General features: G+C 41.8%; 1 protein-coding gene across 1 annotated transcript in view; it reads right to left on the bottom strand.

Moving 5' to 3' along the window:
* The window catches only part of LOC138837140 (cardiomyopathy-associated protein 5-like), a 93,401-nt gene that overhangs the window by 40,940 nt on the left and 36,916 nt on the right, over nucleotides 1-15,545 (bottom strand). The window contains exons 2-3 of the mRNA XM_070035935.1: nucleotides 4,815-14,448; nucleotides 1,198-1,293 (exon numbers count right to left, since the gene is read on the bottom strand). Of these exons, the coding sequence (XP_069892036.1) occupies nucleotides 1,198-1,293; nucleotides 4,815-14,448 (9,730 nt within the window). The remainder of the gene's footprint in view (nucleotides 1-1,197; nucleotides 1,294-4,814; nucleotides 14,449-15,545) is intronic.

Genomic DNA, 15,545 nt, shown 5'->3' with positions numbered 1-15,545 from the left:
TAGTGGTAGAATGTTTTGTCTAGCATTCATGAGACCCTGGGTATCATCTTCAGCACCATACACAAACACACACACACACACACACACACACTAAAATATAGATATAGATATAGATATAAAAATTGCAGAGAGGAAGGGTCCCTGGCCATCATCAATCAAATAAAATGTAAAATGTTCTCTAGGGATGGGGTAGGGCAGCTTCTGCCACAGTAAGAGAAACTTTATCACCCATCCAGACACACCCAGTGGACTGGCTACCCTGCTCTAAAAGAGACACTTGGAGGAGGGGGCAATAAAAATTATGACAGGAACGCAGGAATTGTGCAGCAGCCTTCAGCTGTGGCCTGGAGATCTCCACCACTCCTGGTGACCGATGAGGGTGTCTAGGCCATCTCTGGACAAGGTAGAGCATTTCTACCAAATCCCTTCACTGTGGAGGTGCAGAAGCCATCTGCCAGGAGACATGATCTCATCCAGTACAGTGGTACTATGAGAGGCACTCACAGAGCCTGGCACCAAACAATGGGCAGTAACTTGGAGCAGTTCTTCAGAGTCACCCCCAATGAGGGGCAAGAAAGTAATGTACTTAATTCTAAGTCTCAGATTCTTACATATGAAATGAATTCAAGAGTAACACCTAGCCTGGTGCCTGTAATCCTAGCTACTCAGGAGGCTGAGATCTGAGGATCATGGTTCAAAGCCAGCCCAGGCAGGAAAGTCTGTGAGACTCTTATCGCCAATAAACCACCAGGAAACCAGAAGTGGTGCTGTGACTCTAATGGCAGAGCACACCCCTTGAGCTGAAAAGCTGAGGGACAGTGTCCAGGCCCAGAGTTCAAGCCCCACAACCGCCAACAACAACAACAACAAAAGTAACACCTAACTCATATACTACTAATGAGGGTTCATTTGGGTAAAGTAGGTAAAGCATTTTGGTAAGTTCCCAATAAATGTATATGTTTAAGGACAAATCCTTGATCCTTAGGCAGATAATACTCTCACTGATTACACACAAAGGGAAGACTCTAAGAGCTTTCCTTTGAATAAACAAAGACAACAGTGGGAGAAAACACATACACACACACACACACACACACACACACACACACACATTAGTTCAGATCTTTTTAGCTCAGAATCACTTAATGGTAATACTAAACAAACTAGGATAGACTAAAAGGGATTTTATTAACTTACCTCAATGGTATTAAAAAAGGATTCTATCTCACTAACAAAGGCTTCAATCCTTAAGGACTTTTCTTGTAAATTTTCAAGAAATTCTGCTAATTGTACCTGAAAAAAAGAATTAAAAGATCCTTAGTGTATAATACTTGGAAAAAGAACTTCAAGGAATAGGTTCTACTTGTTCTCTATAAATTTAATGTATTTGGTAGACACTATACCATACTCACTAACAAACCAATCCTTGAGTTATTTTTGCTGCTTCATCTAAACTGCAGGAAATTTTATATGATAAACTGGAGGTGCACAACTATTGAAAGTTACTTTAAATTTCTCATGCAAGAAAGGTAAGATGGTGAGCTCAAAGCATACTTACTTTAATGAACTATGGGTGTAAAAGCTTTCGCCTTAGGTCTTGAGTTTTATATAGTCTCAGACAGCAGCCTTTTTGCTAAAATGCTTCAATATACCTGAGCAGTGTCCTCACATAGGCACAAGTGGTATGCATGAAGGACATGGGGTGAGCAGAGTGCCACCTGAAGAAGTCTATAGTAACAAATGACTACTAAAAGGACCCAAAAGTTATGGCAACCTTCAAAGGGTTAAACTTCTCAAGAGGTGATAACCAGATTAAAAAAATGTATGGGATACAGAGCGCTGGTGACTCACGCTTGTAATCCAAGCTACTCAGGAGGCTGAGATCTGAGGATCATGGTTCAAAGCCAGCTTGGAAAAGTCAGAAAAGTCCCCAAGACTCTTATCCCCAATCAACCACTCAAAAACTGGAAGGGGCGTTGTGGCTGAAAGTGGTGGAGCACCAGTCTTGAGTGAAAGAGCTCAAGGACAGTGCCCAGGCCGAGTTCAAGCCCCACAATTAACAACAACAACAACAAGCAATGTACGGGATGAAGGGAGGGAGGGGTATATACTTTAGCTGTTACTACAAAACTTGCAAAAGTCCACCTGACTAAACTAAATAAATAAAACAGATTAACAGAGGTTCAACCATCTGACTATCCACAGAACGGTGATGACACTACATTGCTGAGGTCTCTACAGGATCTGCCCTGTCCTTCCCTCCACAACCCATGCCCCCAGTGCCTCCCAGCTCCCATCAACAGGCTGCAATCTTTCCTTGGACTCTTTCCAAGGGTGTTCTCTATCTCTAGAATGTTCTCCTGGCCTTTGACTTCTACCACAGCGCTCACTGGCTCTCTTAAGGCTCAGCCATGTTTTCAGAGACATCTTCCCCAGGGCTCCCCTTTCGACTCCACTATTTCCCTCCCCAAAGCACATTATATCCCATACCACAACCCTGTACTGATTTGGGTAGTCCTACAAGACCCTCTTTTTTTTTTTAAGTTTTTCCTCTCAAGTCTAATGATGAAAAACATTCTGGACATAAAAAGGTCCATAAACATTAAGAAAGAAGAAAATGAATGAAAGGAAGAGAATGATGGACAAAAGTTAGGCCACTATGAAAGAGTGGAGGAGTAATTTGTACATGCAACAATCAATGCCTACACAAGTACAAAAGCCCACCTATAAAAGGCTAAAGAATTCTCAACTTACAATTTTTAATTGATTTTTATTTCTAAAAAGTTGTCAACCAACTATTAATCTCATGGTTGACATAGCATAATGAAGCAAACTTCCCCGGCTTTAGTCAACTAGGTCATACTTTGTCCTCATACTCTTTAGAGAAGATCAAGGAGAAAAAAAACCCTAAAATATTTTTAAGCAGGTTACAGCTCTACTTTTGAAATTTTTCAATTAACAGTTTTCATTTTCAAAACTTACAGATGAACAAAACATAGTTAAGAAATCTGAAAAATCTGCTTCTTTCTTCTGATGGTATCTGGTAGCTGTTCCTTAACAAGTATCACTGTGAAATGGGCTACCCTTCACGGAGCTAACACAAAAGAAGTTGCTCCACCCACTTCCTCTAAACTTTAATAGGTAAAGTTTTAACAGAATTTTTCCCTGGAAAAATAGAATCAGTTGAGAAGGATTAATTTGGTAGGTAGATAAAAACCAGGATTCTCATATATAATTTTATTTAATCAACATGAGCCTGACAGTTATTTAACAGCAACCTAATTGGATGGTCATTTTTTAAATCACTGTTATTAACAAGCTTCTGAGCCAACAAATATGGCTATACAGTCAATAGTGTGAACTCTGGCATCATCCTGCCCTAGTTACCAATCCCAGCTCTGCATCTGATCACCTTGGCAAATCATTTAAACAAACTGAGCACATTTCATTATGTACAAATTGATGGTGGAGACAGGGGAGCTATAATGTGTCAAAAGCATCCTGTATATAAATAACATAGCACAGGCTTGGCACAGAGTAAGTGCTCCACTCATGTTATTTGCCAATTTTAAGATCACTCTGGCTGCTGTCTGAGAAACAAAGAGGCAGAGGAAAACTATTAGAAGTGATTGAAAGTAGATGAGAGAATCAAAGATTCAATGCTAGTTTCCAATGGCCATCTCCAAAGAAATGGGATCTTTGTAATCATATATATAGGGTATGTGTTGTGACATTAGACATTATGTTTATAGGATGCTATAAAAATAGGCAAAAAGAATGTAAAAATTGCCCTTTGAGCATATTTTATAAGCCAAAGTAGAAAATCAAAATTTTAAATCTGTTTCAGTATTTTTATAAAATTTACAATAGGGATAGAGGTATGGTTCAGTCATAAAGCACCCACCTTGCAAGTGTTAGGTCCTGAGTTCAAACTCTAGTAACACCAGAGGGAAAACATTTTTAAACTGCTCAACGTAATATAGGTATATGTCAAGGACAATATTGCATATTATATTACTAAACTATATTTTCTATTCAGAAGTATATTTTTTAAGTGTAAAGTCATTTGGCTATTGGGGGGGGGGAGGGTAGTCCTAGAGCTTTACCTCAGGGACTGGGTGGTGTCCCTGAGCTTTTTTTTTTTCCTCAAGATTAGTGCTCTACTACTTGAGTCATAGCTCTACTTCCAGTTTTTCAGAGTTTCCTGCCCAGGCTGACTTCAAACCACTATCCTAAGTAGCTAGGATTACAGATGTGAGCCATTTTGGCATTTTTGAAAATGTAAAGATCATTCCTATAAGATGACAAGCCCCTCATAGGCAATGCTCCTAAATCCCTAGGACTTAGAAAAATGCCTTGCCTATAGCATATGTCCAACAAGTATTTCTCAAACTAATCTGTGTGTGTGTGTGTGCGCGCGCGCGCACTTGCGCGCGTGCATGTGTGTGCAGGGGCTTGAACTCAGAGCCTAGACGCTGCCTTTGAGCTTTTCCATTCATGGAGGACTCTACGACTCAAGACACAACTCTACTTCCAGCTTTTTGGTGATTATTGGACATAAGGCTCTTCCAGACTTTCCTTCCTAGGCTGACTTCAGGCCACAATCCTTAGATCTCAGTCTTCCAAGTAACTAGTAACTAGATTACATGTGTGAGCCAATGGTGCCCAGCTTGTCAAACCAATCTTAACTAAATCCTTAGAGAGGCATTCTTAGTTGTCCTTCAGATTATTCTGCTTAAGGATGAATATACTAAATATCAGTCATATAATATAAAAGTGACTACATTATATTGTTTGTTTTAAAATGGATTTACCTTAACAGCACTTATTGCTGTGTCAAGCGTTGAAACCTCGTGGTCTTTGTGGGTGTCAAATGCCTTGTCCATTGCAGAAATGAGGCTTTTACAGGTATAGCAATATGCCTCAACCTGGGACCTTTTTGGTTCTTTTTGTGCCTTCTCAGTCACTAACGCTGACACCAATTGATCTTCTTCTGTCCTCTCTCTACCCAACTCTTTCTGTTCAGCAGACATACTTTGTTCTGCCTCTCTTGCAAATTCATGTTTCTTGAGGTGTTCAAAGGATTCCTTTTCTTGAGATAACACATTTTTAGATGTGGATTCTGAATGTAGTTCTCCTGATAAAATGTTTTGACTGACCACTTCATAATTCATGGACTCAACAAATTCATATTCATCCTGTACAGGGCTATTGCGGTGTCTCTCTTCACTTGGCTCAGCTGGGACCAGTCTTCTAGATCCTGCTGGTGGTGTTTCTTGAATATAGGTAGCACCAGATGCAAATTCTTCTTCCTCTGGGAAAGACACTTGTACTGGGACATTCAAATTGACCTCTGGACTGGCATTTCCTACCTCATTGCCCTGAGTGCTTGGTTCTTCTGCACCCTCTGAAACTTGACAGGTGTCTTCAAATGGAACTGCATAGCTCATTTTTTGAGTAACCACTCTGACTTCCTCAGCTATGGCTACTTTCCTCTGTGTTGCCACTTCACCACGCATCTCCATGTGGCCAACTGGTTCTTTTTCTGTATAAATAGCCTTTGGTTCTTCTTCCAGACTCTTCTTCCAAATAACTCCAGGCTTCCCCCAAATGTCTTCTTCTGCAGCTATCAGTTGGTATGAATCATCCTTAACAACTGGTTTTTCTTCTAGACCTTGGCCTTGGTCTTTTTGAGTTACAGACATGTCAAGAAGAATGTCATCCCTGAGTGTATACTTCTCAAAATACATTCCTCTGCCATCGTCAATGTCAGAATGTCTGCTCTGAAGTGATGTCTCCGAATTCACACTGTCACCTTCATTAGCTGTCTTGCCTTCTCCCTTCTTCTGCCCAATTGCCTCTTCATATAAAAATGCAAGTGCAGGTGGCTCTCCCAGAAGCTCAGGATTCACAGCTTTGACAGTGGTAGGAAATATCTGAGCTCTTGACAAAACTCCTTCTTCTGCATCAAATAAAGGCATTCCAGGTGACCTAGAGTCCACATCTCTGTTTGTGCCCTTTGAAGAGGTTACATCTGCTGATTCTCCAATAACCAAAGATTTTTGTGGCTCTGGGTGAGGTAATTTTTTGTGGTCCTTTTCTAATCCATGAAAGCTTTCATCTAATTTCACCAAGTCATATTTGTGTTCCGGGGCACTCTGCTGTGAACTTTCTGGGGAAGTTTCTTTTCTGGCTCTCTTTGAGAGTTCCTCTTCAATCGTTAATTTCCACGGAGCTTTCTGCTTTTCTGGATCTGGGGAGATGTTATAATCGATCAAAGTGTATTTTTCAAAATAATCTTCTTCACTGGGAATTATCTGCTGAGTGAAAATTAAATCACCTGTCTCTGGATTGGTGGCTCTCTCCTCTTTTGTTTTATGAGTTGCCTTTTGTTCACTTTCCTTCCTTCCTTTTCTATCAGAATCATTTAAGTTGCTCTTTAGGGTTCCATGGGAAACAACTTCCTCACTCTCCTCATGGAGGAATGTTGTTTTAAATGGGGCTTTCTCTTGCAAACATTCTAACTCAGCTTGCATTTGTTCACTTTCTTCCTGATCCACTGAAGGAATAAAGGCAGGAGCATGAATATTCAATATCTCACAGCCTTCAGAAATGATACTGAAGGCACTCTTCTGATCTTCTGAAAGTCCCACTGGCTTACTAGTTGCTATAAATTCTTCCTCTTTTGCATTTGTGCCTTCAGGCTCCTTGGACATTTCCTTGGTAGAAGTCATTTCATCAGCAATGATTGCTGATGTATTAATTATAAATTGAGCATAATTGCTTGTTGCTGAAGAATGTGGTTCATTTATGTGGGCATCTCCTCTTGTCTCAAAATGGCGCCTTGAAACAAGAATGGATTGTTTAGGTATCTCAGATGGGTGGTCTTTAAATGTTTGCATGGTATGGACAGTAGGCCTATCTGGAGTTAATTCTGACCATGGAACTTCCTGTTTCTTCATTGTACTAATTTCTGGAGAAGTTCCTGAAACAAGAGGTTGTGGCTTCCCCAGTGACAGCAAATATGGAGGTGTTTCTAATTTCTTTGCTTCATTAGAAGGAAGATCTAATGTCATTTCAGAGTCTGGAGACGGAGGTCCTCGCTTAATGCTTTCATTTGTGATAGCTACTGAGCCATCATTGGATAGTTCTGATACAATAAACTTTTCCTCTTTGAGACTTGACATGACTTTTCCTTTGCTTGACTTTTCTAATTCTAGATTTCCTTCCTGAGGTAACGAATGGTTATCTATTTCATCATGATGCGGAACCACCGGGCGGAATACCTTGGTTTTCTCCACCAAAACTTTACTTTCTTCTAATGGATATGGTTGAGTTTCAACTGTCATTCTTTCTCTGATTTCTGGGTGAGCCTCTGAGAGCATGCTTTCTGGTTTTTCAGTAATTGGTGGTGTTTTAATGGATGAAAGAGGTTGAGTTTCATCCAAAGAATGACCTAAAGAGACAGGGGGGTTTTCAGGCACAGACCGGGCTATAGTCAAAGAGTACGGTTGGCTTTCCTGCTTCCTTTCTTCTGAAAATATCTGTGCCTGCCTGTCTTTTCCTTCTCTTTCCTCCTCAGAAGCTACAATAATGTCAGGCCTTTCCTTGTGTTCTTTTGAATAGATGTGCTCCAGGCTCACAGCAACTCTTGATTCTCCTAGTTTAGTAGGTCTAAAGTCAGGTATCATTTGTGACTCCCCTATTCCTTGATTTTCTCTATGCTTGAAAGAAACCATCACTTCGGGGTTTTCTACCATCTCCTTCTTTTCTGTCAAGGCAAATGGTGTCGTTTCCAGGCTATCTTTCTTCTCTTCAGAATGTTTCAAAGTAGATTTGGACATTTCCTTCTTGAACCTGTCCTCGCTAAGATTAGCTAAGCTGTCTTTTGATTCTTGTACTGACAAAATTATTTGCTCTGCAGGCTTCTCTGATTGCTTCTTTGTATATTTACTTGTGATGTCAGATGAAACTTCTTTGGGCTGTTGTGGCATCTTATCTACTACATCAAAGGAAATATGTGATTTTTCTTTTTGATCAAGGCTTGGCTCTTCCTTAAGAACAGCAACATTCCATGGAGATGAAGGAACGCTTGCTGGCTTCTGGTGGCTTTTACTCTCAGGAACAGGGAAAGGAATCACATTTTTGGCTTCTTCCATTACTGATTTCTCACCCATAGGGGCATAAGGTTGAATTCCAAGATTCTCCTCAGTTGTAGCTAACTTTATGCCCATTTTCTCTGAATAGTCTGAGATTTCTTTCTTCTCATAATCTTCACTATAGACCTCAAAGTTAGATTTGGGCTGTTCTAAAGCTTCTGTGTTTGATAAAGATGTGGAGTTTTCTTTAAGGTCTTGACCTTCTGTAGATTTAACTCTGCATTCTTCAGCCATTTTAAGTTTTACCTCTGGTACTGAAAGATCAGCTGTTTTCCGACTTACACCAGCATCAGGAGGAATTGTACCTTCGGGCTCTACCATGGTCACTGCTTTTTCTACAGAGGGACTTGGCTGAGTTTCTAACTCTTTTTCAGCAACTTTGTCTTCTGAAGTGCTTGATCCAAAAAATAAACTGGACATCCATGATTTGAAAGATGAAATTCCTTTCTTTCCCTTTTCCTCAGGAAGACTTTGCTCCACCACCTTAGGCTTTTCGGGAAGTTTTTGTGTCACCTCAGGTATCTCGGGGGCTTGAAGTTCTTCAGGTGCTTGGATTGAGGGGCTGGGCTTCCTTCGTGTGGGTATTTCAGGAGCAGGTTTCCTTACCTCATTACTATTATGTACAACCTTTGACTGAACCATTTTTGATTCTGCAAATGTCTTCTCTCCAGGTAGAGGAGCTGTGCACCTGTGGGCTTCATTTTCTTGGCCCATTGTGGGTTCCACAACTTCTGCTTTCACAGTGCCTGGCTCTACCCCTTCCACTGATGGGCCAAGCACCACTTTCTGGGGTGTTTTTTCAGGAAGTAGTGTGATTTCTTTCTGGTTCTCTGCTTTGGAAGGCTTGGAAAATTCACCGTTTACTTTCTCCAATATCAAGCTTTCCTTCCCCATCATAGAATGGATCTGTCTCTCCTCTGCTACGTTTCTTTCTCTACTTGGTCCTTGAGCCAACTTCACTTCTTCAGAAAAGTAAGTTTTAGTTGATAAAACAAAACCATCATTGATAGAGGTATTGAGAGCAGACACTGGTTCTTGTAATTCAGCAGAATATGGCAGAGCCTGCATTTTGATTTCTCCTGTCTGATCCTCATCGGATGCAGCAGCCTGGAGCTGCTCTGTCATCAGAGCATCGCTGCCAGAGAAAGCCAGCTGCTCAGACTCTCTTCTTCCTCCTTCATGTTGACCAGCCAAATCATCTGGCTTTTGCAGCATCCTGTTATCATCTTTTGGAAAAGGAAAAGACTCTTTCATTGTGGCGCCTTTCACATCTGCAGGCTCAAGTGAAATAAATGATTTTGATTGTTCCACAGGCAAATTTTCTTTCATAAATAAAAATTGTTTGGCACCCAACTCTGGCTGATCTGCATGAGAGCTGCTCACATCGGGCAATGTAGCAGCTTGAGCTGAATGAAGTGCTCTTTCGGGCTTCTTTTGTTCCACAAGGATGTCAGGGGAAACAATCGTTGATGGTTTTGTAGCAGACACAAGACGTTCCCTGTTTTCTTCATTTCCTTCTCCTCTGTAACTAAGCTCAGCTCGACTCTTTTCTAAAACAGAACCCCCAGTTTCAGTTACAAGAGACTGTATTGCTTTTATATCTATGGACCCACTTGGCCCACTTAAACCACCAGGCAATTCGGACCTAGCACTTGGCGGTTCGGATAGGTGGAGTAGCTTGTCTTTCTTCTCATGCTCTCTAGGAAGCTCTGCCACAGCAAGTCCCTGTTTTCCTGAGAGGAAATCTTGCACTGGAGAAGATTCCTCTCCTGCTTGTTTGTTCTCACCATCCCCGAGAGTCAGCGATGCTGGCTCTAAATCTTCTGACACTAAATTTTCAAACTTAGGAGAAGAAATGGTTGTCTCCTCATTTTTGCTTTTTGGAATTACAGGTTTAGGTACAGGTGACACGTTTTGTGCTGAAGGAAATTTGGTTTCTTCACTGAGGTGGAGTGAAAGAGAAGGTTCTGGCCTTGATGCCTCTGAGGCAGACACCAAGTTCTTCTGTGATGAAACGGAACGTTCAGAGCTGAGGCTTGCAGAAAATGAAAGACCTTGTTTTTCTCCTACTCTTGATTCCTCAGATTCATCAGAATGCTGAGAGGATGACACTTTAGATACCGGCATCACTGGCTTAATTTCTTCCATTTCTACTTTTGACAAAACAGAATGCTCTGTTATAGAAGATCTACTTGGAGAGGAATCTAATTTAATTTCTTTCTCTGATTCTGACCAAGCTGAATCTTTGGGTAAAGAAGTTTCAGTGAGAGAAGCACTTTTAGTTACTTTTTCTTCTTTTCGAACAGAATGCTCATCTATCACTGCGGTTGGTGGCAAGCCTCTGCTTACTTCATCTTCTCCTAGTCTTGCTAATAAACCTGCATGTTCTACAGGAGTAGCAAGAGATGAATCTGTCAGGATGTCTTCTCTTGCTGTCTTGGTGAAGCTTACATCAAGCTTCGTTGCAGGTACTGTGGTTGTTGAGAGGCTGGGTTCAGCTCTTTTCTTTCTTTCTTCTGGCAAAGCTGAAGTTGGTGCAGGTGGACTGTGTTCAAGTTCCTTTCCTGTTCCTGCCGAGGCTGAGTGAAGCTCTCTCGATATGTTGGAATCATGTTTCACTTCTGTTTTCACTTCAGAGAAAATCTCAGGTCCAGAAATAGATGTTTCCTTTGGAGATGAAGATGGTTTTGCTACTTCAGGCTCATTCTTTGACAACCTTCTCTCTTCTAGTTCAGAAGTCATAGTTGGAGCGGAACTGGGTTTGACATCCTTCTTTGGCTCATCTACCAAGTCAGGCAAAAGTGAAGAATATTGCATCCCAGACCCTGGAATATTTGAAGACTGAGGCTCCAGTTTTTGATCCTGCGATCCACGTGCTATAGCTGCTTGAGAATTGGAAGCAGTTTCTTCTTCTCTGACTTTTGGCAAAGTCATCTGCTCCTCTTCAACTTTTCCACTAAGTGAGGCTTTGGGCTCCTGTTCTTTCTTTGCATGAACTGAATCGGGTGAAACTGAAAACTGAGATGCAGGAGAAACAAGTTTAGTTTCTCCCTTTACCATGGATGACTGTTCGGGTGATAGGGCAGGTGCCGTGGCTGCTGATGAACTGACCTTAATTTCTCCCTTCTCCAATCTACTGGTCAAAGATGGTAAACCCCTGTCTTCAGGTTCAGATGACTGAGTTTTCTGCTGATGTGACAAAATGAGATATTCAGATACAGATGTGGAGATTGTTTGAGCATCTGACTTGATTTCTTGGTCAGCTTTATTTACTGCAGGCAGCAGGCTTGAGTCTTCAGGCTCAGACATGACAGAGAAAGGCTCAGATATTTGCTCAGGCACTGGGGTTGCAGCTGTTGATCCCATCTCTCCCTCCTCTGCTTCTGAAAAGTAGGAATATCCTGAAGCTGATCTTGCAGTTAGTAGGGGATCTGGCTCAGTTTCATTTTTCTCCATGTCTGGAATTCTATAGGGTGGAATTGAAACTTGGGATGCTGAGTCTGGAGAAAACAGTTCCATTTCTTCAGTGTCTTCATCTGACAAAATAGTTTGTTCAGATGGTGATGTTAAACACACTGGTGAATCACACTCAAGTTCCCTTTTCCCTGTTTCCTGTGTTGCATAAGGTGAAAATGAGAATTCTGATGCAAATGCAGAATCAGGAGAAAAAGGGCCAATGTCTTCTTGTCGCTGTTCTGATAGATTTGTAGGCGAGGAGGCACTTTTTAGATGTAGAGGGGATCTCTGGGTAATTTCTTCCTCCTGGGGCTCTGGTGTTGCATATGGTGGTGCTGAGAAATCAGAAGTGGATGTGGAAGAAGGTGAAAACCGCTCTGCCTCTATTGTCTCTTCTGACAAGGCTACATCTTCAGAGGGACTGGTTGAGGGTGGTGAGGTCTGGCATTCAGAAGCCATCTCAGGGGAGTGTGGTAAGAAAGTGCATTCAGGGGCTGAAGCTATATCTGGGGAATATGGTTCTTCAGACAAAGCTCTGTGCTTAGAAATGCCTTTTTGTTTGAGTTGGGGCACATCATCCATTATCTTCCTTTGGGATTCCTGTGTTGCTTTTGGTGGAACTGTAGGTTTGGAAGTCAGTTTTGAATCTGGTATGAAATGTTCATCTGACAGGGCTGTGTGATCTGACATAGGAGCAGCAGGCAGTGGTGACTGATTTGCAGAAGTTGTCTCCATTGTGGGTGGTGAGAGACAAGGTTCAGAAATAGAGGTCACAGTGGGAGAATATGGAGAAGTGTCTTCCTTCTCTTCTCCTGATAGAACGATGGGCTCGGAAGAACCCTGTGGTTTTAACAGGGACTTGGAACCAATTGTTTTCTTCAGTGAGTCTGGTGTTGCATGGGATGGAGGTAAATACTCAGAAGCAGATGTGGAGTCTGGTGTGTAAGGCCCACTTTCTAAGGCCTCATCTCCTGATAGGATCTCCGATGTAACTGCTGAAAACAATGGGGACTGGCACTCAGGGATTTTCTCAGTTGTTGATGGTGACAGAGAGCGCTCAGATACAGAGGCCAAAGATGGAGAATAAGGCTCCAACTCCTCACGATCTTCCTCCAGCAAAACTTCTTCTGCAGTGGATGGAGGAACCACCTCAACGTCTTGCTTCTCTTGTTCATGGTTCAAATCTTGTGGGACTGAATACTCTGAGGCAAAAGCAGAATCGGTGGAAACAGACTCGTTTTCCTCTCTTTCTTCCTCAGACCAAGTGACATGGTCAGGCACGGGTGTTGTCTCTAAAGGTAGAGGTGGCTTCTCTTCTTTGTGCTCCACTTCAGGAGACACACGTGATGGGAAGGGCTTCTCTGAAACTAATGGACTTTCTGGGTAATCAAGTTCTATGATTTCTTCTGCTAAGTCAGGGTCTTCAAGTTCAGTAGTAGCAGCTGTTGGTAGAGACTCTCCTACTTCATCTTTCCCCGGTTCTTGCAATGTTAGAGAGATGAATGGCTCAGGCATGTATTCCTTCTTCTCTCCCTGGGCACTGGGGTGAGGAGGAGTCAAGCGTTCAGAGGATGGTTCTTCTCTATCTGATGAGATCAGTTCCAGTTCCTCCTCCCCTGGTGCAAACACTTCCTCGGTAGATGTTACCAGGCCTGGTGTCCCCAGAGAATCCTCCTCTGCACCCAGTGCCACAGAATGGTCAGCGGAAAGCGTATCTCTCTTCTTTCCTTCATCAGTGAAAGCTAGAGAGCTCGAAGAGTCAATCTCTGAAGATTCAAAATCTTGTGAATCTGGTTTCAATTCTTCCTTTGCTGTTTCCAGGAACGCAGTGGCGGATGGAAGAGAGGTGGGCTCTGTTTCGTGAGTTTCCACCTCATCCTCTGACTGTTGTGGCACTGACTGTTGAGGTCTGAGCTGTCCTTGCTCTGCAGTGTTATTCCTTGCATAAGAGGAATCTGTATACTTGGTATGTGGTGTGGCGTTTAGTGGTGAATCAACGTAAGATTTCTTCTGCTCCTCATGGCTGAATAATGAGGTAAAGGACTTGGATCCCTTGGAGAGGGCACCTCTCCAGGGTGGAGCAAGCTCTTTCCCTTTGTCATCTTCTATGCTTTGGGCTACTGATTTGCCTCTTTTCGAAACTACATTAGAATCACGATTGTCCAAATCTGGCTCTAGACTAATGGATGCATCTTTTCCCTTCCTATAATGTATCTCTTTAATTACATAACCCTTTGGCAATGTTCCATAAAATTGTAGAGGAATTAGTTCTTCTTTTACTGAATTAAACATCTTGATTTTATATTGCACTGTTCCGATGTAGACAGGCCTTAACACTAATGGCTTGTGTTCTTTGTATATTGCTCCAGTAATAGGAGGAGTATTTGAGGTGGTCTTCTTTTTTCTTGTTTTATCATAAATGCCAGCAGATGACTTCTCTTTCTCTGTGGTTAGTGCTTGGCTCTCTGAAATTAAAGGATTGTCATTTTTGTGTGCTGGAAGATCTTGGGATTCCAAAGAATTTCGTTTTTTATTGCCTTTCCGACGCAATGACGGTGAGCCATGCTTTGACTTATGATTTCTCTTCCGAGCCTTCTTAACTTCATCCACAATGAAGGAAACATTTCCTGGAGGAGAATTCAAAGTTGACCCTTCCAGACTACACACACCGGAAGTCTGACTTTCTTCCGAGGCCCAAGGAGTAGAAGATCTACTTGAGTTGGTCTCCCAGGTGATACCACTGTCTTCCCGCTGAACTGCCACCATGGAAAAGGAGGGGTCAGAGATGATACACTCCTGCTTGGTCTTGCCCTCTTCATCCTGGTCTGATAACCTATAATGAATAACACCATCAACAATTATATTACTAGAATAACAAGACAATATTCATATTAATTATTAAAATAAGTCAATATACTTTAACAAAGGATTCATGTGAAATTAAGATATGAAGATAATGTTGCCATCTATCTACATAAAGAAGAGATTATATAAAAAAATTGAACTCAGGATATCAAATATCTCCCACAACAGAATGAATCAATATCCCTCACACTCAAAGGAAGCCGAAGTTTAATCCAGCATTGCCCCTCCCTAGACTGTCTCCCCACCCCCTTGCGACTCACTGATCACTGTTGCTCAGTCACCAGGACGCTTATCATGTCTCTTGCAACTGTGTCACCTCCAAACCTAACTTCCCTCCTAGATTACTGCCATACATCTCCTACCGGGTCAGCTGGAATCACATCTGCCTCTTTTCTTCTTCACCCTCATCCTCTCCTGTCTGTCTGTCCAGCCTACCCAACATTTTCATCATGGAACTCCTCACACAAAAATATCTGGGAACTTTTCATACCTATAGAATAAGAAAAAAATTAAAAGGGGTATGGATTTAGACCACTGGTAGAGCACTTACCTAGCTCGTACAGATTCTGAGTTCAGTTTCATAGCACAGGGAGGAGGAATTCAAATTTCTTATCACTCTGACCCATAACCAGCTTTATTTTGGAGCACTTACTTCCCCTTCCCCTTCCATAATTTTGGTTTTAACTACAATCACATAACAACATATTGGTCAACAATGGACTTCATAAACCACCATGGTCCCAAGACATTATAATGGAACTGAAAATATCCACTACCTAGTGGCAAAGCAGCCATGATGATATCACTCAATGTATCACTCATATTTTCAGTGATGCTTTAGAAACAAATTTACTATACAACAAATCATAAAAGAATATAGCATATATAGTTATGGGCAAGTGGTGCTGTGGCTCAAGTGGTAGAGCATTTGCCTTGAGCTGAAGAGCTAAAGGACAGGCCCCAGGCTCAGGGTTCAAGCCCCACAACCAACAACAACAACAAAAAAAAAACACTTATAGTTTAAGGTATGTACAGTATGTAATAATAGATTATGAGAATAAACCA

The sequence above is a fragment of the Dipodomys merriami genome, unplaced genomic scaffold, assembly GCF_024711535.1.
Source record: "Dipodomys merriami isolate MVZ:Mamm:240054 unplaced genomic scaffold, mDipMer1.0.p SCAF_263, whole genome shotgun sequence".
Classification (NCBI taxonomy): domain Eukaryota; kingdom Metazoa; phylum Chordata; class Mammalia; order Rodentia; family Heteromyidae; genus Dipodomys; species Dipodomys merriami.
This window is presented reverse-complemented; position numbering and strand designations above follow the sequence as displayed.